General features: G+C 42.8%; 1 protein-coding gene across 12 annotated transcripts in view; it reads left to right on the forward strand.

The window, feature by feature from the left end:
• sash1a (SAM and SH3 domain containing 1a) overlaps positions 1–25,793 on the forward strand; it is a 216,826-nt gene that overhangs the window by 149,600 nt on the left and 41,433 nt on the right. Inside the window, exon 1 of one of the 12 annotated variants that reach the window (XM_046372537.1) lies at positions 817–954. The exons of 9 other annotated variants lie outside the window; for them this stretch is intronic. Coding sequence is in view for 2 of the 3 variants with exons in the window: in XM_046372532.1 (XP_046228488.1) it covers positions 19,365–19,472 (108 nt within the window). In the remaining variant the exon portion in view is untranslated. Of the gene's footprint in view, positions 1–816; positions 955–18,776; positions 19,473–19,508; positions 19,790–25,793 lie in introns of those variants that run through there. 2 more of the 12 variants (XM_046372532.1, XM_046372533.1) reach the window with 2 other exon arrangements.

Consider the following 25,793-nt stretch of genomic DNA (forward strand, 5'->3'; position numbering starts at 1 on the left):
TCTCTCTCTCTCCCGAATTAACATAGAAAAAAACCCTAAACCCCACTGCTGAGTGACTCATTCAAATAATTGTTGCTTTTAGGTGTATCAGGTTACTCTTTTCCCTGACTCTCTTCTTGCTTTTCTTCCTTTCCCCCAGTACAGTGTGGTATCTGGGCCACTTGTGAATTAGGGCCTTTGAGTGAAAAAGGCAGGAAAAAAACGAGTGACATCAGAGAGAGACAGAGAGAGAGAGAGAGAGAGAGATCTAAAACCTGAGTAGCCCTGTAATTTTTGCTGTTTCTATGATTGAATGTATGACCATTACAAACAAATGAGTCAATAGGAGATTGTCCTCCCTCTTGCAGCCAGCTGAGTCGCTTTGTACTTCTACACTTATGAGTAAACATATCTTATTTAAGCACCCTCCTAGGTGTGTCTGGGTGGAGCTCGACATCTTGACTTCCAAGAAGACGGCTTTGAACGAATATGCTGTTCTATTCAGACCTGAATAACAAAGGTGACAAAGGGACACTGCATGACTGCTTTGGTGTGTGTGTGGGAAAGACGACAAGAGACAAAAAGTAAGATAGCACAGAAAAGGGGAGTGGACCAAGAGAGGACCATTTCGAAATGGGCAAGAATTGCGAGACTTGCTGAAACATTTTTGGAAAGAAGAGGGGAAAAAGAGCAAGACATGTGGAGTGAAGGATGTGATCCCTCCCCCTGCCAAATCCCAGTTACTGTAGCCTATCCTATAGCTCAGCCTCCCTCCCTTCCCTTCCTCTCCCCGTCCCATGTGAGCAGCAGCCTGATGACTGGACCTCTCTGTGTCTCCGCTGCTTACGCTTTGTGTGCTCCGGCCGACATGCATTGTTCTCCACTGTACACGACTTGTTGCTTCCATTCTCAGAGAGTTAGTCTGTGTTAGCTCTCCGGCAGAGACTGACTGGGAAAGACTTGAGCTGCCTCGCGGTGAGTACTGACATTTTCACTTTGTCAGGAGAGAAGAACCGTCTCATTCATTTGTTTTTCTCTGTCAGAGATTTTGCCTGATGTTTCTGACTTTGGTAAATGTTGAGGCGAGATTTGAAGTAAGGGATTTTTTAAATGATACAGTGAAATTGGCATTCTGTCAGAGAGTAGCGAAACTATTACATGGAGAAACTTTTGAACAGAGTGAGCGAGAGAAATGCTCCAGTAGTGAGAGCCTTTCTATTTCTCCTCTTGTTTCTGACTGACTACCTCCCATTTTGCTGACTCACGCTATTAACTTAATACACATGGCTTCATGCCGTGTGGGTGTGTGTCGTGTACATGTGTTTGCCATTGTGTGTGACTGGATAAATTTTCTGCAATTACATGTCTGTGCTTGTCAATCAAGTTTTAATTGTTAGCTCCTGTGTTCCTACCTGGTAACATAAATGTGGGAATTGAACTGATATGGAGGGAGGGAAAAACAGAAGGAGAAATGGAGGTGAGAGACGCCTACTGCTGCATCACCGTTTGTCATCTCTCTCTCAGGTCCTTATTGATTTTCTCCTCTCTGCTCGCTGAACGAGAACAATAGCCTCGCGCCTGGCCAAGACCCCTAGTAAATAAGCCAACTAAATATCAACACCAAATCTCCTGCAAGATGTTGTTCATTGATTCGCTTTGTCGCCAGATGCACACAATCGGGCCTTGTCGTCCAGAGGGACTCTATTGTTTGGTGTGCATAATTGTTTGTGTGTATGTTTCTAAAGCCTTGTCCAAAAGGTCTCGGACAATGAGGTCTGTCACCAGGGGGATGTGGATTTCTGTCCCTCTCTCTCTCTCTCTCTCTCTCTCTCTCTCTCTCTCTCTCTTTCTCCCTCTCTCTTTCTCTTTCTCCCTCTCCTTTTCCTGTCCAAGTCACCCTTCACATCTGGATCTCCCCACCAGCTGACAAGGAACAAGGGAGCGGATGGAGGGAGGAAGGGACATGTGGATGAGTTGGAAGGAGAGAGAGGGATCGAAATCGGAGGAAGGAGAGTTTGTTCAGAGTCCTCTTAGTAGACTTCCCCCAGTGCAGGAAGAACGAACCGCACAATGCCATTGTAAATTCCCAGTGTATGGGAGGAAACACAAATGCTGTGCACCCAGACGGGAAACGCTCCCCCCACATACATGCAGAGACACATTGAATACATTACATTTACTAAGATAAATGCACACATTTTCAAATGCACGTAATTGCACTCAGATTTATGCTCAGATCCACTTATACAGTGATGCCAGTATTAAACCCATTGAACTGACTCATATTCCGCCGCATTATTTAGCTCTGAGGGCTATGCCTGTAGCGTGTCAAGTTTTCAAGGGGAATTTTTTTTCACAAGGCTTTAGCTTTCAAAGCAAGTCCTGTTTGCTGTCAGTCTCTTTACTCTCCCACCTTTCCGAGCTCTTTGGTGAGAGTCAGTGCATAGCTAGACTCGGTTGAGACTCCCTGAAGTTGAAATCGTAATGAAAAGCTCCACTTTAAAGAGAATCACTTGGCGTGGATTGGATATACTCCTCTATGCTTTTTCATGTTCTCTGCCTGATGAAACTGTACATGCCAGCTGTTGTTGCAATGCTCCACTAGAGTTGGGCAACCACTTCTGTGCCTGTTTATCTATACCAGGGCAGGGCTAAGCACCATGGCAACAGGTGTGTGTTGACATCATTGGCATTAAGCAATAGGCAAAGCAGCTTGGACGCACAGTGTAAAGGAGTGAAAGACTCGCTCACATCTGCTCCTGCTGTACTCATGCAGCACATATGATCTGCATGGGGAGAGTTTGAGGTGGCAGTGATTGGGACAATGATAAAACACCAGCCTTCATTTCCTCCTCAGCCTCCCAGGAATTGTTTGACTGTGCAGTTTCTGCCATATGTACATGTGTTATTCAGCCATCTCCCTCTGTCAGCGCAGCTGGTCTGTGTCTGTCTGTAATGCTGCTTTTCAGTTTATTTCTGGCTGTGTCTTTGTGTGATTTATGGATGAGCAGCGATGATGTTACAATGTAGGTTGCATGAGTGTGACTGAGGTCACCTCTGAATAGTTTTGCAGTCTGAATAGATATCTTTAGCTTGACATAAGTGTCAACACTCTTACTTCTCCTGTGGGGATGGCTTGTACTTAATCAGTTTTTCAAGTATGTCTTTCAATATGAAATTTTTCATACGTAGTAACATAATGGTGATGTGTTTAGACAGTAGCCTGGTAAAAGAGAGAATCCTTATACTGTTGTAGGCATCATACCAACATCAGTCAAGTTAGCACATCTTGCATCACATCGGCATGTCACAAGGCAGACTGAGCCCAAGCCTAAGTTGTCAAACTGTGAAACGGGTATTTCCTATCACTCACCGTAAGACCACCAGTGATCACTCTTTGCGGGAGGCAGTGAATGGTTTGGTCATGGTCTTGAGCACACAACAGAAGATGGTTTTGAAGTCGGTCCTCGTTCGTCACATTACAACCGCTAAGAAAAAAACTGACCAACTGGTAAACCCTGCTCAAACACTGACTGTCCAATAGTGGCTTAGCAACCATAACTAAGCATGGCCAAATGAGCAAACACACAGATATTGGTAGATTATGATTAGCCGGTGTTTTGTTAGCATTAAGTGAGCACAGCTAACCTAACCTTAGCTAATATATCACTCCTTACCTCTGTCAACAACTTGTGTTTATATCAGCATTTGTCTCTCACACATAGTTTATGCATTTCTGATGAACAACTGAGAGATAACAAATGAGAAGTGACAGAGGTTTGCATGTGTGTGCGTTTACTTTTAAATTAATGATTTCCAGCAAAGTGTAATCATAATCAAACTGCAAAATTAGTTTTTGTTTTAGTCACATTAGGAGTGTGGACTAATGGTTCCATTAGTGGAATTATTTGATGTGACTTTGCACATTATTAACTATATTGTGACATACGTGCAGACACAATACAGTTACAGGTATCTTCTGTGTGTACATGCACCCAGTTTGTTGCTGAGGATTATCACTACCTCTCTACACAGTCATTATATTTATTTTCTCTTGCTATTAGCTCACACTGTGGTGTCCTTCTCAGTGGTTCTGCTGTTACTATAAAAGCTGGCTTAAAAAAAACAAATCTATGTTTTGAAAGGAGTCAGAGGCCACGTACTGCATAAATCTCCGGCAAAATCCGAGTTTGACGCATGTCGCAGGTTACACATCATATTGAGATGAGAGGATTACAGCTATTATTGGTGGAAAAAAACATTCCCTGATTATAGCCCCACTGTGTGTGGATACAAGGAGCTCTGATTACCGCTGGCACTGCCGCCCCACTTCCCAGGATACCAAGCATTGAGTAGCACAGCGGGGGGCAGACAGGAAAGGCTGTAGGCATACGCACATGTACATATCAGCACGCAGGCACACACGCAGGCTAACATCAAACACAGTGATTAGCACTTCGTCGTTTAATCCCATGCTTCGCTGTCAGTCAGCATTTTCATTTTTTACTTCTGTTTTCACAAAAACACACACACCTTTGTGGTACAGAGCTAACTGCTACAGGGGTGTTTATGGATGATTAACTTTTTCAATGATGATGTGTAGCACATCACTCTATACTCTGTAAAACACCAATAAAGTTTGATGATCTCTCTTAACACAAGGCATCCACACACACACATGCATGCGCTTTTTTTCCTATTTATGTTGCTCATGGCAACAGTTTGGCAAGGACCAGTGGTGATGTCAGCAGTGATGTACAGGCATTGGAGTGCAAGGAGATGACCTCAGCCAAGGGGAAGTCCCAGAGGACTCATATCAGCTGCTGCCAGCACTCGCCGTCAGAATTTTCTCGCATTCAGTATCTGCACTAACGACTAAAGCTTTCCTGACCACCCCCCGTGCCCCACCTTCTGATCCCTTGCAGGCATCACAAATCATGCTGCAGTCAGGATGACATACACCTCTGACAGGCACACGTGCACAGTACAACACACCATCCATTGTATAATGTGAAAAAGCAGAAAGTTGGGAATTCTTTGGGGATAATTAAAGACACACTGTGGATTGTCAGATCTGCTGCAGAGCATTGTTTTCATGAGTGGGTGACACACATTTCTGACAGATTCTGGAAGATCGATGGGAATAGAATGTAGTTGATCCAATGGTTATGCTCATTAGCCTCAGTTTGAGACTTTTGGCTTTTGGCACATGTGTCATGTGGCTTTTTTCAGTGGGCATAAGTGGGTATGTACTCTGGCCTGTAGTTTACATCAATGTTTTTGAGCTGATACTTAAACTGATGACATTGATTATGAAAATCTATTTTGGTGTCAGACATTGAATGAGTACTGTAGCATCCAGTGAGTGTAATTTCCTGTTATGACACAACTTGCAATGCTCAGTTTTTGCATGGTGTAATTTAAATAGGGTATAGTTATAGTATTTCCTGTGAGGAAGGCCAGTGGTTATGCTCATTTAGCTCGGTTTGAGACTTTTGGCTTCTGGCACATGTGTCTTGTGGCTTTTTTCAGAGGGCAAAACAAGAAGCTATGTGTTGCCTATTGTTGATATCAGTGTATTTAAGCTGATATTCAAACTGATTAGATCCTGCTTTCTGACACACTATAGTCACAGTGCTGTGGTGACATTATTTGGCATTTGAGCCCAACTCTTCCTTTTCCCCTCAGAATGGTGGCCTCTGTTGAGGCTGGCAGCGCTGTCCAGCCCTTGCCTGTTTCAAGTAACAGTCGAACCATAAATGAGTGGTTGCCTCTTATAGGACAGCTGCACTACGAGCCATGGATGGAAAAATAATCATAGGAGCACCAACCACATCTATGGATACAGATTAGGAATGTGTGTTGTAGGCAAAGGGGAGTACATGTGCATTCGCAAGCATGTGTGCTCTTGCATGCATAGATCTGTCCATGTGTTTATAAGTTGTGAACGCTTCTAAGGGGTGAAGAGCCAGCAATGAATCACAGGGTGAATTATTTTCTTCTGTAGATTTGCCTCGCATTAACGTCTCACTCAAAGGTGGGTGTTTAATGGCTGTTGTAAAAGGAGCAGTTGGTAAACACATAAAAATGCTGAAGTAAAAACAGAGTGTGCTGTGAGTGTGGGAGAAAAGGAGGAGGAGATGGGGGAGTGAAGGGAGAGTCAGAAATGTGTAAGTTACTGGTTACCAGCATGGAAGGGTGCAGATTTGTAAGAACTTTTTAGACTCAGATTCATCATGAAAATATGTCTCGTTCAATGTTGTCATACCAAAACACAGTTTACCTTGGGCAAAAACAATTACTTAAACTTTTTCTTTCGCATTTTTGTAAAGGATATATTCTTCTCGCTATTTTGTAAAATGGATATATTCTTGGTACTTGTTTGCAGATGTTGAGAGTCAGATGTAGTTGGGTCTTATGTTTTATTGCTGCTTTGCCCCAGGGGGAGCTGTTGCTCCAGCTGTGGATGGTAAATCCCCTGTCCTGTCATGCCCTGTCCTGCCCCCTGGATCCATGAAACTTCCTCCTGTAACCCCCGTTTGTCTGCTCTACTCATTTCTCAATTAGTGTTATTCCTCCTGTTCCTATTTTTTAGTGCTGAAATGTTATATAATAACATTAACAATCTCTGAACCTTTTTCCTATTTTTGATTCACTGACAGTGACTGTAGTTGACACACCTTGTATTTTGCCATTACATCACACCTAAAACGCAGGCCAAAGCTATAAACATGTTTCCACCACATGTCCTGCTTTCTAATGCCAGTCGTTTGTGTACATAAACAGGCTGAATCATAGGTCTGGTTGAGGTTATGACTGAGCCAACTAAACCGTAAAACTAGACAGTGTTTAAGCTGGGGAGATTCTTTTTGTAGCTACAGTTAAAGTGAAGAGTGAAGACATGTGCCTCCGCTTTCACCAGCTTTGTCCCTGTAGATCTTGTTGGGCTTCAGTGTATGGTGAGTAAAGCCGTAGCCTGTTACACATTTCACCCAGCATTGATATTTACGTCAGGGATGGCGTTAAAGTCTATATGATAAGTGTACCTGCAGGGTGGATCAGAGCAGCAGCCTGTCTTTATCTTTATATCACCAGGTGCATTTGCATTTGTTTTACTGTACTAATGAAAGTGGCTCAGTTAATTACTTTTTGTGTTGTCTTTGATTGCTAATCAGCTGAGGCAATGCTGCATTGCTTTAAAACCACATAATATGATTTAAATGAACAAATGGGCTGATACGTGAAGCTGCGATGTTTTGGCTGATTTACACCAGCTTTCATCCTACATGCTACCCCACCCACCGCCCACCACCCACACTGGGAGCAGAGCCAGAAAGGTAAGATTCCTCCCTCCAGAAAACACACACACACCCTTGGAAATACCCCTCTCCTGCTTCAGATATGATACAGAGAGCTCAGGTCCGTGCTTTACAAGCCATATGTGTTCGTATTTTTTTCTGCTCTGAGATCATCATGACCAGATCGTCGCGCAGCTGTCCTTCAATATATTCCAGACTCTGACTCGAAGAGACGGGAAACTCTGTGTTTAGATAAAAGAGGAGCGAGAAAGCAATTGAAACTGGGGTGTCCTTGTGTCTGTGTAGTATAAGGTGCATCTCAAAGGGTGTGAGTGCATGAGGTAGAACAGATCCATACATGCATTCACACTGATGTAGTAAAGAGAGAAGAACGATGATGATCAGAGCAAAGGAAGGTAAATACTACATTGGTCTGGGCTAAATGCCAGCTTTCTCCACACAGGATATGGATGTCTTTTCAGCCAGCGTGGGCTCAGCACCAAGCCCCTACAGCAGTACACTCCTCTACTGACACAAACCTCCTCTGAGTGTCTGTAAATGTGTGTTTGCGTGTCCTCCAGGGACCCCTAGCTCGTCTTCATCCCTCTGACCATCCCTCATCGTTTTCTCCGTCTGTACTCTTCCCGTGTTTTGCAGCCTGTCTGATTGGAACAACAAGGTCTCAAGTTGTCCCCAGACGCTCACCCAATTTCCAACAGTCCGGTTACACTTCTGCAATTCAATTTCAGTGTGACAGCGTGTGCAACATGAAGCTGTGTCGTACTTCCGCTCTCCACAGCTTTATCTCTGTAGGTCGGGTTTTAGTGTACGGTATAGTGCAGAATGTAACAGGGAGTGTGGCTGTTGTCTGCTACACATTTCAACCTGGCTTTATTATGTCAGGGACAGTGTCCATGGAAAAGTGTTAAAAATGGATAATGAGAATAATAGCAGTCCTATTTCAAGGACGCCTTTGTTTCTGATAACAACGCCCATTAAGACTAAAATACCTAAATGATGACAGGTGATTTTATGATCAGAAGTGGTGATATTTTTCTGCAGATGAAGACATATGAAGTCTGTATTCAAACATAGAAACGTGTCTTACCTCAGGCAGAGCCATCTGTATCGCAAACTCAATTTTACTCAGCCTGCATTTAATCTCGCTGGGCCCATTAACCTTTCCACTGCTTCTGGTCCCGCTGAGTCGTCTTGGCTCCAGAGAAGCTTCACTGTTCCAGAAGGGTGAGGGGGCAGTGGAGCAGACTCATTACTAGAGCATTGGCTGGCCTCTAACCTAAACTGGAAGGACAGCCATTAAACACACAAAGCTAATGACCACCGACTGCTCCATTTGTTTTTCTATCAGCCTGGATGTGGGTTTGTTTGTTGTTGTTGTGTGTGTGTATGTTGGCATGTTGGCACAGGTTGCACATGGATAAGTTCCGTAGGGACACGAAAAGCAGAGCAACGGAAGGATTCAGTTAGTGAGAGTGAGTCAGAAAGGTGTGTTAATTGGCTGAGAGTGACCATCTGGACCAGAGATTTCAGACAGGACTCCCCACCGGCTTGTAATGACGCCCCATCAGGTCGGAGCAACCATCACCACGGCTGATGCCGAGCATCAGAGTCACGGTGCCCTCTGAACCCTTTTACCACCTCAGAGCTTATGACTCAGCCAATTACAGCATAGAAACCAAAGAGGCATCCCTCATATATGGCTTAACATTTTCAGACAGGTAGGGTCAGAGGGTTCTAACTGGATCCGGTGTTAAAGCAGAGTACTTTCTTTTTAGTACCTACCTGAAATGTATGGTGGTGGTGTTGTTCACTTCTTTAATTCATTGATCTGATTTACATCATAATTTTTGTTTTATTTATTTCTTTTTCTTTTTCTTGCAGCTGTTTGCCTTGAGAGATTATTTGAGAAGTGAAAAATCTTTTGTTCTATTTATTGAATTATTCTACCAAACCTTAGCCATCCCATCAGCACTACTGTAGAAAAAAAGCTAAATGGTAGCCAGCTCTAGTTCAGACATTACATTGAAGGTCAATTGTTGAATGTGTTTGAATACATCAAGACTATAATGTAAATCCTCACTGTGGTATTGCTTTGCTGTGTTCAAGGCAAAGTGACTTTGATTACAAAAAGAGGAAGACTTCACTTCATAGAAATATTTCTTTTCCTCCTCTTCATATGAGCATCAGTTTTATTTGTTTGAGAGCACAATCCACAAGTTTGACCAGGACCTTGTACGCCACCATGTGAACCTGTTTAAGTAATTAGGAAAATACACAAGTTTTGTTTTTGTTTTTGCGGCTTGACGCTGCCACTGGGCTCATATTTTGCCAGTGTAAGCAGGATTCTCCGGGATAAAATGGGGGGGGCGGAATTCCTGTGAAAGTGGAAGGCTACAGTGGTTGAGCTGAGCTTGCACTATGTTTGTGTGTTGTGTGGTTGACTTTCGTGTAGACATCCAGACAGACAAAGATTGAGACTGTACTACATGCACACACAGAGCATCCAGAGACACTGGCAGAGAGGCTGATGGTTGTCCTGCCTGCCAATCATCTGCACTGTTTTTCTAACTTTCACTCATAGCGTCAAATATTTCTGAATGTCAACCTGGCATGTGCATCAAACTGGTAGTTATAGAAGATATTTACATCACCATCATTTGCACCAAGATGAAATTAAAAATTGAAAGGTGAATTAGTAAGCAGAGTGATCTCTTTCCAAGGGACACTGACCACTGAAATTGACAGAGATGAAAAGCTGAAAATCACATGTCCCACTGTGATGTCAGAAAGCAATACAAATGGATATATAGAGGAAGCACAAGTAAAAATAATAAATAATTCTGAAGGAAATGTGGAAGGGACTGAATGTGCTGTGGTCAAGGTTAGACTCTGGACCAAACTGGCTAATGATGTCAGTCGGGAGGTCTTATATAATGCGCTCTGCCCGAGCCGCATACAGTACATGCTGTCAGACCGCAGTTAAATCCGGAGTGCAGAGCCAGTCACACAGCACAAGTCAACAGTTTAGTCTGAGGCACCTGGAGAACAGAGACGCATCAACGCCACATTTTAAAACTAATTCAAAGAAGGCTGCTTGAATGACTCAGTGACCTCTTCTTTTTTTTTTTCTTTTTCTTTTGTCTTTTGGTGGTCACTGGCCAAAATGTAATAAGTCATTGTTCAAAAGAAGGATTTTTTTTCCCAGTCATTTAGATTCTTCGTCTGTCTCTTTGTCGGCAGGATATCCAAAAATGGATTTCCGTGCAGTTCAATGGACCGAAAGGCCCTGTGTCAAGAAATTTGTCGCTGTAATAGTGAAATAAACTGAGACGGGGATTGTATTCTGAATGTTAACAAGTGTTTACCGTTGAAATAATTCGATTAGACTCCATTTGTGAGCGATTTAGATTACTGGGGGAAGTTGTACTAACTTCTTTTAGAGAGGCTGTGTTTGTGAAACAGGCAGAAAGTCGGGTCAGTTGTCTCTTTCTGGCACTTGAAATTGAATTATTGTATAGGGAAACTATTTAAGTCTGGTTCCACCCCAAAATATCTCCCAAAACAGACTGTTGTAACCCCTAAGAGCACTGAGTACTGGGATTCGGTTGAATAATATGTTAGTGTTGAAAAATCCCTCCACATTGAGGTTTTGATATTAATCCACTGTTGTGAGTTAGGTGATTTTTTGCGTGTCAGCATGTATTTTAACATGGCCGTTTATTTGCCTCTAATGTGCAAATGGCCAAGTATGTGTGACAGATCGTGTGGCGGGTTGTATGTGAGATATATGATGACTGTGTGAATACTGACAGTAATTACAGAAGGCTGTACCACAGAACAGCCTGGGGCTGGCCAAGGAACAAGTCATTATAACATCTAATACATAACCAAATGTCAGCCATGTCTGCAGCCTTTGCTGCTAGCAATATGATATTCATAAATCTCCAGGAAAAGTGAAGCTGTAAGTGCTCATAATGCATGGCTCACTTTGTACGAAAAGATTGTAAATGTGGGCTTTAGATACTTTAAGATTTTATTTGCATTTTGCCTACAGATCTTTAATTCTGTGTCAGTGAGTGCACGACTGAATGTGTGCTCTGTGTGTGTGTGTGTGTGTGCGCGCGTGTGTGTATCTGTGTCTGTCTATGTATGTGTGCCAGGCATAATGTGGCATCTCCACAACTAGGATTTCCTCTCACAACACACTCCACAAGAGGCTCTGTGTCTTTCTCTGCTTCTGTTTTCTAGTTTCCACTGGTCAAGGTGAACACCTATTGAATGCACGCTTAGCTTCTGACTACAGTTGTCCAAGAACAAATATTGCAAAACATCTGTTAACAGCGTCAGATTATGTTTGTGTATGACTAACATCTGTATCCTCAGCTTCTTTCTGTAATGTTGTGCTGCATGGTAGACATTGGCTGAGACATCACATGAGAATGTTCAGGTAGACAAAGCAGAGATAGGCCCATAAAATCTTTATCGAGCCCCACTGGCTACTGTCTTGTTAGCACCAGAACTGTACAGTAAATTCAGAAGCTGCTGTCTTTGCATGTGTCTGTGTGTAAGCTTGAATGTGCATGCAGTCCTGCGCTCCTGCGTGTGTATGTGTGTCCTATAAAGCTGAAGCGAGTACTATAAAACTGAACTTGAGATGAAACTGCAGGGGATAATTGTGTGTCCAGAGCACACATGGTCATTAAAAACATTGAGGCCAAGATTATTTTTACTGTATAGCTCAGAGGCTAACATATGGCAGAGCGGCTTGACATAACAGGATGTGCAAGAGGATTTATCCAAGAAGGGCCTATGCTCTGTGCATTGTAATTATATTTGTCAACAGTAGGGGGCACCACTTTTTCCCATCTCAGATAGAGGGACTCGGGAGAAAACACGGACAACATTTTGAAAGGAGTTAATAAGTGGAAGAAAAGATAGCAAAACCTACCCAAGAAAATCTACAAATGAGCGAGAAACCAATGACTAAACAATGTCTCTGTGTGTAAAAATCTGATTTAAAACATCTTGACTGCACGTACTGTCTCATCGGGCTAAAAGACATATCTCTGGGTTGTTCTTTAAGGTCTGTCTAATCATTACACCACACACTTGATTCAGAGAGTGTCTTCCTTATTACCAAAAATCGTATAAAAATTCTCCTGTGTTCAAAGTTTACTTTTTTAAGATAAAAAAATGATTCACTGCCCCACTTTAACTGGAGTGCAAATACTTTCACTCTGTGGACCTCAGGAAGAGTAATTATTAACAAGAGAAACAGCTGTCTAGTGTGCTGCTTTTATACATTAGACCGCTACAGAAATCTGGAACATTTCTCAAGTCAATTATTTTAATGAATTATATTTGTTTTTGTGCTAATAGTATTTCTTCTTTCATGCTAAGTTTTTTTCATAGTGAAAATCTAGTTTGAAATCTATCTTCTAAGAGCTCTGAAGTCAGTCAGTAAGTAAAATTCCAGTAAAGTAACAGTATGTGGTAACAGTAATGGCCGATTCTGTACCACTCACATGCTCTTTGCTTGTTTTGTAACTGGTCTGCCCCAGTACGTCTAACTCAGAAGTACACAGAGTGATCTGACCAGTCAAATGTATGACACATTGGACATCAGCTGTCAGCCTGGCACTGCCACCCTGACACCAACACAGCTGCCGGTCTGATGACCTCCATCCACAGTGAGACCGACACATTCTCCACTGTCCGCACCTGTGAACTCACTCCCTCAAACAAACAAACAAACAAACCAAACTATTTCTCCTTCCACCAGATCCTCCTTCCTGAAAAACTGCACAAAGATCAAAACACAGAGCGCTCAGTTAAAGGAATCTGGTGTTCCTCACAGAGCTGCTCATACTATTGCAAGCTCACTTACATCCAAAACAACATCTGTCCTTTCAGTCGCGCCTGATTAAAACACCCTGGAATGTCAGTTCATACACTCACACACAATAGTGTAACACAATCGTCTACCACATGGCCACGGAGGCCTGCGCTGCATAGAGAATCTGGGAATCCAGGGCTTAGCAGAAATATGCTTTGTTTTTCTATCGATGTTTTTTCTACACAAAGCACATGAAAGGGGCCTGCAATTACGGCTGCATTAATGAAAGCATGAATTACAACTTGTAAATTCTCGTCGGAAACGATTGTGTCTGTGAGAGGCACACTGCAATTTAGCAATTTGCCAACATGTACAGAACTCTTAACTCTTGCAATTAAACGTCGATTTGACTTGAATGCAACATAAGGTTTGTCTGAGTTCCAGCGGAGTCACAGGTCGTGTGGGTCCAAACCTCGAGAACTCTCTGATCTGTTTCCCTTTATCCTCACTGCATCTCTTTGACATTGACAAATATTGTTATGTTCTTGTCTGCCCTGAATTCCTCCATCACACTGACAACCGCACAAGATACCGTGTTGAATTCTGCGGGGGCAGGTGTGCAGATCGGGCACGTTTTCCTTGACACTGGCCCCGTATCCATATTGTTTCTGCTGACAGACCGTACACTGAGCGAACTGTTTGAGAAGTCTTGACAGACGGCGTGTGTTGTGCTACAAACAGCTGGTTATCACATGCACTTCATGCCCCATAGGCAGACCTTCATCTCTCTTTGCATTCGATGCGGTTCTCAGCGTTCTCCCTGTTGCCCGTGCACATTGTGTTTATCTCACACTCTCTCGATTGTCTTCTTCTTCCTCTCTCTTCTCTCTCCTCTCCCTCCAGCCCAGGAGCAATTCCTGTGTTGAGGTTTGAAGTTAATATTTCCTCAGCTTTCAAAAGACTACAGTGTTATGGTTGACCACCCTATGAAAAGTGATACCCAGAGCACACAAACAGCAAGCCCCAGGCATTCATTATTACTCCCTGAAAGCATTGTTTTCAGTGGAAAGACCAGTGTGTTGATTTAATTTAATGAGTTGCTTAGCTGAGGGAGGGGACAGAGGAAACAGTAATTAGTTGTCATGCTAATTGGGCTTGTGTGATAACTCCCACACCAGACTCAGCGGTGTGTGAAGTGCGGTGGGGCTAGCCTGGCCGCCTACTCATCACAAACACACACATTTCCTAGCACACTGGAATGCACATAAACACACCTTACATGCACACGCAGATAAATAAGAATACCAAATGCTTTCATCCAGAGAGTTTCAAAGAAAATGCCAGGGGACCGTCAGGCCTTTGACCCTTCAACCAAGTGGAATTAATGGTATGAAAATCTCAATCCCAGTTACTCACGAAGAGAAGGCCCGCTGTGAACTAAGAGATAAGGGTTCAAGACATTCGATCCAATTAAGCTTTGGGTATGAATGTATATGTACTGATGTCGAAAAAAGAAGGAAGAAGACGTAGAGCATAAGATAAGAAAAAGGGTGATGGATGAAGAGAGATTCAGAGCAGAAAGAGAAGCGAATACCAGATCAATCACCAGCCTTGCATTATCTGAGTATATATGTATATGTCAGCTTTGTGTGGTCATGTTTAGCATTCCTAAAGTGTGCTGGTCGAACCCTTGATGTCTGTCAACCATGTTGTTAATCACTGCTTCCAGAATGGTTCGTGACTCCCCCAGGGGCTATTTTTAAGGCTTGGGGTCACTGACCTGCAGGCAGGGTCACTCTCACTATCAGGGGAGGTCCAACCCTGCTTTGCTTCATCGCCATCGGCATTCTTTTTCTATCTCAGTCACCGGTTGCCTCTCCACTGTCTCTTTCCTCACCTCCTCTTAGCTCTAACTTTTACTCCTAACAATTCAATGTTACAAGTAAATATTGGTAAACTTTGACCTCCATTGTGGTGTCCATTATGTGGCAAACAACCTTTAAGAAGTGGAATTTTTCCTTGCATATCAACATCATTATACGGCTTTTATCAGTTTGATACTAACTGCTAGTGTGTGACCAGCCGTAAAGACTCTTCTACTACTCTCCAACTCCTCCTAGGCCTTTATCTTTCATCTGTTCCTCCTCTTGCATCACCACCTCTGAGTGAGTTTAGACACGCTGCTTGAATTTTGTGATAATCTTGCTGAGTCATCTACAGCGGAAAATCACTCATCTTAATATGCTGCAATCTAGGGAGAGTGCATTTACAGGAAATCTGTTGCCTTGTCCGAAGTGTATCTTTCACGTTATTTAACCCATGGGAGTGTTTCAGTCACTAATGAAAGGACTCTGTGAGAACACCGTCGTTTCTGTAGCGGATCTGCAAGAAACACATGTTCTTCCCTTTTAGAGGGAACTAGAGGATGGAAATTCTGATTCTGATTTGAGAATTTGAGAAAACCAGCTTGTTTTAATGTGGATTAAATAGTCACGCATAACATGAATCCCAGGCTGAAACGGCTTCTACATGTAAAATGACAAATGTCTGATATAAATGATTCCTGTCTCCCGTCTACTGACTGTAGAGGTTTTCACTCCATCTCAAACCTGACGACGCAGTGTAATTTTCCTCTCATTCCAAAGGATCGGCAAAGGACAAGAAGAATGTTTGATGAGACAATGAAACTTTAAAGACAATGAAAGTGTCAAAACAACTTTGAAACTTGACATCTATCAGAATATAGTCCAAGTCCTGAAGCTTTCAAGGCTGAGTTCAAAGTAACCGGTGCTGACAATTTATATTCATGACATCATCCTTTACAAAGAGCTTTATATTCTGAAAACCATGAAATTAGCTCCCACGTCCTACTTTCAGGGCACATTCATGGACACTGTGAATTGGTTGCAGGTGTATTCTCTCCATGTGCATATGCTCCAAATTTTGTCCTTATTTTAAACAAAAATGTTCGCATCTTTTCACCAAAGGAGACGACACTCTAACACGGAATAAATAGGCAATGAGATAAGGTGAAATAACTTGCAAGTGACTTTTGTTTCCTCTTGTCTGGCAACATGACACCTTGATTAGTGGTTAGTGTGAAGAGAGAAGGAGAAAGCTGGAATCTACACACACACACACACACACACACACACACACACACACACACACACACACACACACACACACACACCACTGTGCACTGAGTCAACAGGCTTCCTCCACTCCTCATTAACAGATTGACCCCTCTGTTTGAGTTGGTCCAGGTGGGGTTATACTGTCTTATATTTGGGTAAGGGGGGGTTTTGGCAATAAGAGTGTTTGCATAGAGTGTGTGTGTGTGTGTGTGCTCGCCATGGGGGGTGGGTTGTTACTTCCAACCTCCCTTTTTAACCAGAGATAGGGGGGAGGATCAGGATGTTGCCTCAGAAAACACAACATGGTCACCGTTCTTTAGAAACAGAGGAAGACTGATGATACCGCAGTGATGTAACGGCAGTATGGACAAACACACACAGGCACACCATCACAGGCACAGCCCCACCACTCGCTGCTGCTGTCACTCTGAGGTTACAGATGTGAGGTCAGCAGTGCAGACCCCCGGGTTGTCGACTCGTCGGCCAACAAAGCTGCTCTTGTGTGAGCGTGTGTTCTGTGTGTTTAGACTGTAACCGCGATCCTGTTGAGCAGCTGCCGCTCATCCGAGCCCTGTAAAAGTCGTTCTTCACCTACACACACACACACTTTGAACCATGATACTGTATAAAGAGGAATGATCAGTGCCAATGAAGAGGAGTAACTTGGATAATAAGTTCCTGGTGGATGGGGACCAAATTTTAGTCCAGACTGGAATATCTAGTAAGTACTAGATGGATTACCATGATTTCTTTAATACATATATTCCCCATAGGATGACTTTGCTGATACACTATCTATCAATCTATCTACACTGACTTTTCCTCAAGTGCCACTGTGATTGACGAGTATTGGATGGATTGCTGAGTAATTTTGTAGAAGTTTGATCCTTTGAGAAAGAATTAATGAAAATCTTGATCCCTACGATCTTTTTTCAAGTGCTTTGATTGGCTCATTTCTGTCTGTCCAATACGTGAGTTTATGGCCAAATACCTGCTAAACTAATGACACGTATGTGTTTAGTGCTAAGTAGCTGATGTTAGCATGCAAACAAGCCGAAGTATATGATGGCGAATATTATACCAGCTAAACATAAACATGCAACATCACTGTGAACGTATTAGCATGCTGATGTGAGCAGTTGTTGTGCTTGAGTGCAGTTTCGCAGTGCTAGCAGACTCTTTATAATGTCCTGATTAAATTTTAAAAAAGAAAAAATAAGTCTAAAAATGTGTGCACATATTGATGACCTGCAGACTATGGTGAAAGAATGAAAATGCCTCATTGAAAGGCCTTTTGTACCCTGCATAAGCTACAGCAGGCTGTCAGGTGAAACTGTAGCTTCAGGGATTATTGTGTAACTGATCACCCTTTACATGGTTACAGAAAGGAATGTTGGGTTCACGTTTTGTTTTGTTTAGTTTTTTTTGGCGTCTAATTTGTTCTTCTTACTCCAGTCATGTTACTTTGATTGCATTTGGTTGTTGTGGGCTGATGTGGTAAACAGCAGGTGAAGCAGCATTTTAGATTGCTGACGTGAACCGACTGGAAAGGGAGCCGAGTGAGGAGCTGTGATTTAGAAAGTTCAATCTTACTCCTCTGTCGAGCTCAATCTCTGGTCCTCCTGCCGTCTGTCACAAGACCTGGCAGCTGCTGCCGCTCTGAGAAAATGTGCGCCTGACAACAGCAGGGAGAATCAGAGATAGACTCTCTGGGGTTCTTCATTACAATAGAGTAGCTGGCTGGCGGAGCATAACTAACGGCTGATGAGACAGGATAGCTGTGCAATTTCATGCTTGTACATAACATGTTTCTTTTTATCCTCCTTGTATTCTAGTGAGCCCTGGCGAACACAGACTGTTGTTGTTACATTGTGTACCAAAGCTGTTTGCAATATGCGCGCGTGGCCTTCCTAAGTAACTCAAATTAAGTAGTTACAGTCAAAGTTTTCATGTTTTCTGTATTATTGTCCATCACTTTGTGCAGATTTGCGCCGGGCAAAGGGCATGGTGTGCGTCACCCCTGTAAAAACACTTTTCCCATGCGCTTTTTTGTTTTTCATTCAATTGTGTGGAGAATGTGCTTTGTTCACAGTCCCTATTCAGTGCTGGCTGGAGAGACGTATTGGTGGAAAGCCGTGTCAGCATGAGATAAAGTTTTCTAGGCTGTTAAAAAAAAAAACATCACTTCCACCCCATGTAGTCCTGTAATGGCTTTAAGATCATATGCTGGTCTTTAACTGTAAACTCACCAGTTTTAATGTCCATTGAAGGCGGTTTGGGTTGGGTTTGATCCATCATCAAACTGACATCATAAGAGTCATGTTCAGGGTTAAAAACGAAAACTGTCATCATAAGTCACGATATGAATAACGAACTTGTTCCTGAAATGTTAATGATTAATGAGTTGTGTGGGTTAATTTATATCATTGTGTTCTGCCGTGTTATTTTTTTTTACTGCTGTTTTGTTGGGAGGAGTGTGTGAGGGAGCAAGGGGGAGAGAGAGAGAGAGAGAGAGACGGCGGGTGAAGAGAGGGGGAGGCGCAGTGTTTGGAGGAGAAGCTCTGTGCTCCGGGCGTTCTCTCGCTCGAAATTTTTAATGGAAATAAGCTTATGTGGGCTCGCTGTACTAGTTTAGACGGTTATTTGTCACTCATCGAGGGATTCCAACAACTCTACGGAAACTTTTCGCCGCTTGGACGACTTCTCCCCCCGGTGTGGCGTTTGGTTTGTGCCCGGGCACGGATCCATGCTGCGCGAACTGTGGAGCAGGGAACACCGCGCTAGGAAGTTTTCAGACTGATGACCTGTTGTTGGTCCGCGCAATTCAAGGTCGTCCTTCTTATTCCATGAACACAGCGCAAGAGTTGCCGTGGGAGTTTTGTTAACATGTCAGGGCGCAGTTTACGCACTGAGCTTCGGATCATGCCAAGCAATGCTGGAACATTTGCCCGGTGCGTCAAGGGCAACTTTTTCTAGGAGCAGCTTTGGCAGCGACATCTCATTTATCGCTGGTGATCAGGCCCCTTCGCCCGTGGGCTTGGATTCGCGCTTTGCACCAGACTTATCTGACTGAACAGAAACTATTCTAACATTATGGAAGGTGATCAGAGTGCCGGTGCGGCTTCTGACGAGCCCCAGGCAGACAGCGCTGGCGTGTCCGACAGTTTTTCCCAACTGTGGACGGATGTTATGGGGATGCTGGTAAGTTTTGGGGGGAGGGGTGCCACGATCATAGACTGACATCATAGGCTCACAACAAACTGAGGGTTTTCACCCTCATCCTCAAAGTTGACACTGATTTATCGAGTGAGCGACCGTTTGGCCACATCGTCTGTGCATGCAAATTACGCATCAAAACAACTCGCGGCAGTGCGTTCTTATAGGCCCGAGTTTCAAATGCACCCAGCACTTCACATGTGGTCTGAGATTCAGGTACTTTATTTGTAGCTGGCTGCTGCCGACGAAATCATACCGGGTTGGTCGGATCTCAGTGCAAACAGGAATCAAATCAGGATATGGTATGTTAACCACTGAAAGATCAGCTCTTTGTATGGTGTGTGTGTGTTTCCTTATTGTCTGTGGCTGTTGTGAATGTATACCTTGATGATGCTGTATTGTTTTAATTGAAAGAGATCAGTTAATCTTTACAGCTTGGCCAGAGGCAATGTTTTCCCCCAGGCTACACAGGATTTTGCTGCCGAGGCCTCCATCTTGGAGATATGCTGTCTGTGTTGTAGACTGGATCAAAACGGTGCCAAATATAAGACTAGAGATGCTTTGGAATAATTGAGATTCCTTGATACTGGGCACGTGGTGTGGTTATCAAGGAAACATTTTACTCATGTGCATATTAATATTACATGTTAAGTTTGGTTTCCCATGTGTGTTTCAACTTCAGAGATTTTGAGTGCTCTGTTATCTTCGTAAAACTATTTAAATCCAGTCCACGTAGAGTGAAATTTACAGTACTTTGGATGTTTGTGCCTTACATGCTTGTGACTTTGGAGATGTTTTATACTGTAGCAAAGCACATTTCTGCTACACTGCCCTTTTGTTTGGCTGCCACAGCAGTCTTGATTTTACAGGCCAGGGGGTCTGATTGATCTGCTGACCAAATGTGTTGCCGTCACTTCCAGTCTGCATTAAGACAGAGGTGTTAATTTGGTTTGGTCTGGCACTGAAGATGTGAACAGTGTGTAAATGCAGGAGAGTGTGTGTCTGTGTGTGTGTGTGCGTGCACGTACTGTGGGGTGTGGGGTGCTGTCCTGGCCTCTGACCCTGTTTGGGAGACCTGGCTCCCAGCCAGGCAATTTATCCAGATTTATTGCTCTGAAGGCAAATGTCTGTAAGGTTGTGCTCATCTTTGACTTTTTCCATTTGACCTGAAACACACAGCTATTGGAGCTGTTTTGTTTTTGGCAAATCTGTGTCACGCACACCCCTCTCCACTATGTTAGGATCAATTGATATTCCTTTAAACTTTTCAAGTTTTCACAGGTTGTTGCTAAATGCACCCGTTCACTAACATCGACAATGAACTAATTGTAGCATTGATTTTAAGTGTCAAACTAACCTGCCAATAGGAATCCTTCAGCATTCTCTAGTTATGTCAGTGCTTTTGTTGGTGTCTTCTTCCATGTGCGCTATCACTTTACAAGTTTATGTCATGAGTCTTGCAATGGCTTGAATAGCTGCGACTATCTTATTTTCTTACAAAACTGCTCTAGTAAAACAAGAAGTGTGAAAGTATGGAATGTCTTGGCTGCTCTCAGTGTCTTTTGAAATGTCAGCAGGTCAGTTTGCTGTACTAAAATTAACCAGTTTGTTGCTTATGTCCAAAAATGAATGGGTGAGTTTCTTAAGTTGATAGCAGCTTGCAGGCGTAATTTAGATTTTATGTAAATTTAATGGTTTCCGGTAAAACTTTGTCACTTCTTTGCGGTATTCATGTGTTTATGAATAAGTATAAAAGATCACATTTTCACTTCTTTGAAACTTAGATTGATTTTTCGATTTATAGGTTTAAATAGTACAGTTGTAACAAAGAATTAACAACAATAGAGCTCTTGTAAATTGCCCTTCATAATGAACTTTATTCCTGACGGTGAGCTCAGAATCTTAAAGCAGCTACTCTGTGAGAGGAAAATCCTGAGCAAAATGGACACCATATCTCAAAGCAAAACAGACCTGCTGTATAGTGACTTTCAAATTCTTTTGTTTCGCACGGGAGCCTATATGGGAATGCCCTTTAAAAATATGGGTTTGCTCCTAACCTGTTGACCCAACTTAACACACTGATTTAAAAGTGCTTGGTCTTGGCTCCCCACATGTGAGAACAGGCCTACATACTACATCTGCTCTGATAAAGATCATGTCAACATGCTTACTATACACTGCCTTTCTGTGATTTCTATATGTTTCAGCTCACGTGCCAAACACAAGAACTGCTTAAGCGACGTGTGTCAAAACAGCCAACGGCGAAAAATTCATCCAAATGATGTCAACTACATCTGCTTTTTCAAAACAGGGTTTCATCATGTTTTGACTGTAAATCAAAGAGAGGCTCAGTCTGCAGTGTTTTTGTGAGGGACCCGTGTCTTTGAGGTTAACCATACACAGCAGCCTGTTGTGGAATGTGTTTAATAAGAATACCTAAGTAAGCCGGCCATTTATTTGTGGTTGAAGCTGAGTAAATAGCTCTTGAGCTAATTAAGAGTCAAAGGCAGTTTAAGACTGTATGGTGCAGGAGCTATAGCTGTTTCCAAGTGGTTGGATTTACAGATGTCTGACCGGGGATTTGCTCCTAGTCCCACCCCACTTCTGGAGACATGAGGGTTTTTTCCTCACATCTGAAATCTCTTTATTAGAATGTTAAATGAGCCACATTTAAAGTGTCTGACTGAAACTGCTATCTGTCTCGGTATAATATGTAATGTTTTTGAGGCGTGCATCTACACTGATTTTAATATCTCTGTAATAATCCATCCCATTTCCTCTCAGTTGCAGCTCCTTAGGCAATGTTCTGTGAGTCTGCGGAGTTCAGTTTTACCTGTAATAATTGTATTTCTCAATGAAATATAGGAGAGAGAGATACAGCACAGATTTTCAGACATACTTTCACCCAGGGCAAGCTTCTAATTGCACTTTTCTAGAGAGAATTTCATCACAAACCCAGACAGCTGACAGTCATCCATTATCCCCCCTTGACTCCTCTGAAAGAAACCTCTTTGCTTGAAAGGGCATCTTGAACCAAGGCCTTGTGGAAATATTTTACTTGCCTGCAGGGAAGCCTTTTCTGTTTTGAAGAGAGTTTTTGTGGTGTTTCACACAGCGTGGGTGAGAGTTTGTCCGTTTGGAAAACCTTGATTATATACCAGACAGTGCTTCATCTGTAAACCCAAGGACTGGATACTACTCTCGAGACATGATTATTGATTGCGTCTGGGAAGCATATGGTTAGATGAGGTGATCTCTACGTGCCTCCTCCCACATAACACTTCATACAGAGTGGCAGCATATGCTTCAGTCCTTTCTGCCAAACCATGGTTAGCTAGACTACTTTATGTCTCTGCCAACAATGTTCTAACACAGCCTATCACAGCCTAATTTTGTCTATTGTTGCCCAGTCCAACTCAGCTCACTCCTCCTTTGCTCCCCTCCCTGACTGGTCTCGTTATTGAGGTCACACAGAGATCTGGCAGGTTTCCTCTGCAGGGATGGCAGAGCACTGTTCTGCTCAAGCCACGGATATCCTCAGGAAGCCCTCTGAAAGGGGTGGACTGTGTCCCTTGCCCTCACCCTCCTCGACAGTCTTCCCCCATCAATATCGATGGCCAGCACTACATCTTTTAGTCAGACTTCTACTGGTTATGTGTTGTGTGGAAATCTCCACTACAGTACATCCAACACTTTGGTGATATGGCACATTAGAATGACTGTCTTGTCTTTTCATCCACCTAACTTCACTTATCTTTTTCCAGATTTCTTATATCTGACTTTATCCGTCTTTCTCTGCTCTTTTTTCTGTAATTGGTTGGCAATACAGTAACACTACTGCTCCAGTCCAGGTAGACAAAAAATGAGGATGCTTTACTGCTGGAGAAGCTGGTGTAATGGGTGGGTAGAAGGCTGGGTGGAGTAAAGGAGGGATTACTTACTATTGCTTTCATGATGATTTGCGTGGGGAGTGTTAGACAGGCGAACTCTTGTGGGTTGGATTTAGGTTGAATGTGGACAATTCTATTGGTTCTCTTGTTGTTGACGAAACATCATAATGCAACACAATTGGTGGCAATTTCAGCCTGCCACACCTGTGCAGAGGTTGTGTAGCGAGTGAAAGTGATCATGCATCTGACGTTCTAACATTACATCAGATGCATGGTTCTATTGTAAACTGCTGTTATTGTTCTTTCCCTCAGAGAACAGACAGTCACAAGGCCAGCCCTGTAACAGTAGTTAATGCCATGTACACCGCAATTCAGCCCTTACATAACTGAGCTTCTGTATGATGGAATAGTCAGGAATGTGAGCTCAAATTGAGAACAACATGTTAGGCCCAAGTCTAATGAACTTCAGCTTTTTTCAGTCCCCAACATGATGTGGAAAACATGAATTGAGTGTAAACTGATTGTGAGATTAGCTGTGCACCTTGGCAGGAATTCCTAAGCACGTACAGAGACCCCAGTTATCAGTCCATTGCACTCTGGCTCTGGAATTTTTAAATAACTCTGAGAGATTTGTTTAATGGTGTGCCAGTCTGATGTCTGTCTTGTAGAACGTGTCACTTCATCTGCGGGTTGCACGTTTTTGACAATGTATTTGTCTAAAATGATAGAAATAACAGCTTGTCTAAGTATTTACTGTGTGAAACGTAAAAAAAAAAAAGAATACTGCAGTAGAAGTGTAATCCTCAGGAAATGTTTTACAACAGATTTACCCAGCAGACCCCGGACTGTGTGAATTGTGATAATGGCTGCTTTATACTGACTTACTGAATGTCTGAAGAAATGAACTCCTGTGGTAGTAAGGCTGCCAGGGATGCCATGGCTAATTGATTAAGTGAGCAGCTACTGGGCCACCATGCAGCTTGCGTTTTCATGTGTGCAACCCTGCTGCTTTAGTGAGCATATAGATTATATTTCAATACATCAGCTGAGCATATTTAAATTTTGTTCCCCTTGAGAGACAGACTATGTAATATATTTACATTTTTTAATTTTGGCATAGATGCTAATCATCTTAACCCCTTAAATGCAATCTTCAGTGAATATTGTATAAACAAATTGGTAAGGGCTCCCTCGCAATACATATACATTACTGAAATATTTATCCACAGTGGTACCAGCAATTTATGTTTTGATGTTGTAACAGTGATTACTGCTTCTACACAGTGTTCTGGTTCTTTGTTGAATTACACAAAGTCTTTCCAGCTGTGCATTGGGAGTCACCCTCTTGAAAGACAGGACAAACAGTAAATGACACATGCATACTCTTCATTGTAGAAACACACACACACACACACACACACGCGCTGTTTTTTGTATGACTATTGTTCGAGTCCAAACTAGGAGTTGGCCTCCCTCACATCCAGGGTGGAGAAGCTGTTACATCATTCGAAACAAACATACCTCCATGAAACCAGATATGCTGCTCTAAAACAGTTTCAGAAGATATTTTTTATAGTGAGAATTGTTTTAAGGGTTATTAGTTAACTTAATATACCAACTCACAGACACTCCTATGCATTCCAGGTCAGATAAGCTGTGGAGGATTTCATACTCATCCATAGAACTGAGTACTCATAGATGAAGATTTTTTTTCTTTCAGGACTCCAGATGTTTTATCCTCCTCTCACCCCCACAGCTGTCCTAATAAGTATCCCTCAAATCATCCCTTGTCCAGCCTCCTCCTCCTCCTCCTCCACCCCCCTGCTGCCAGACTGGATGTGTAGACCACTTTTGGATCCCTCCATGCTTTTCCCCCTCCACTCCCATGTTGACACATTCTCTCTAAAATGTTGACTAAATGCTCACTTGTCTGTTGACACACACAGTCAATCTTACTTCCTGAGAAGATTCAGTTTACCTTTTTTATCGTGTTGCCTCACCCACCGCGATTTTTCCTGAAAGCATTTGCGCTCTACACTTGCTTTCATGTGTGGTCGTCTGACTGTGGATATACATAATATAGCATATGAAGGGTCACTTTACAACTTGGTGGTGGAGGTGGGGTATGAGGTTCAGCTGTGAGAGCCTCATGAGCTCATACCACTGGAGAATTGGAGGAATCCCAGTTATCTATGCACATATGAATGTTTGCACACACATGGATACAGTCATAGAAAGAGGTTGAAAACACCAAGATGTGCATCTTTACTTGCCCACAGCTGAGATTTACATTCAGTGTTCCCATGGGCGTGGGGGGGCAGAAAGATGGCAAAGTTTGATTAATTAATGGCCTAACTAATCTCTCACTGTTAACACCAGCTGGAATGACTCTCCGTCAATCAAGAGTTGGCATAAT

This window comes from Scatophagus argus, chromosome 19, assembly GCF_020382885.2.
Source record: "Scatophagus argus isolate fScaArg1 chromosome 19, fScaArg1.pri, whole genome shotgun sequence".
NCBI lineage: Eukaryota > Metazoa > Chordata > Actinopteri > Scatophagidae > Scatophagus > Scatophagus argus.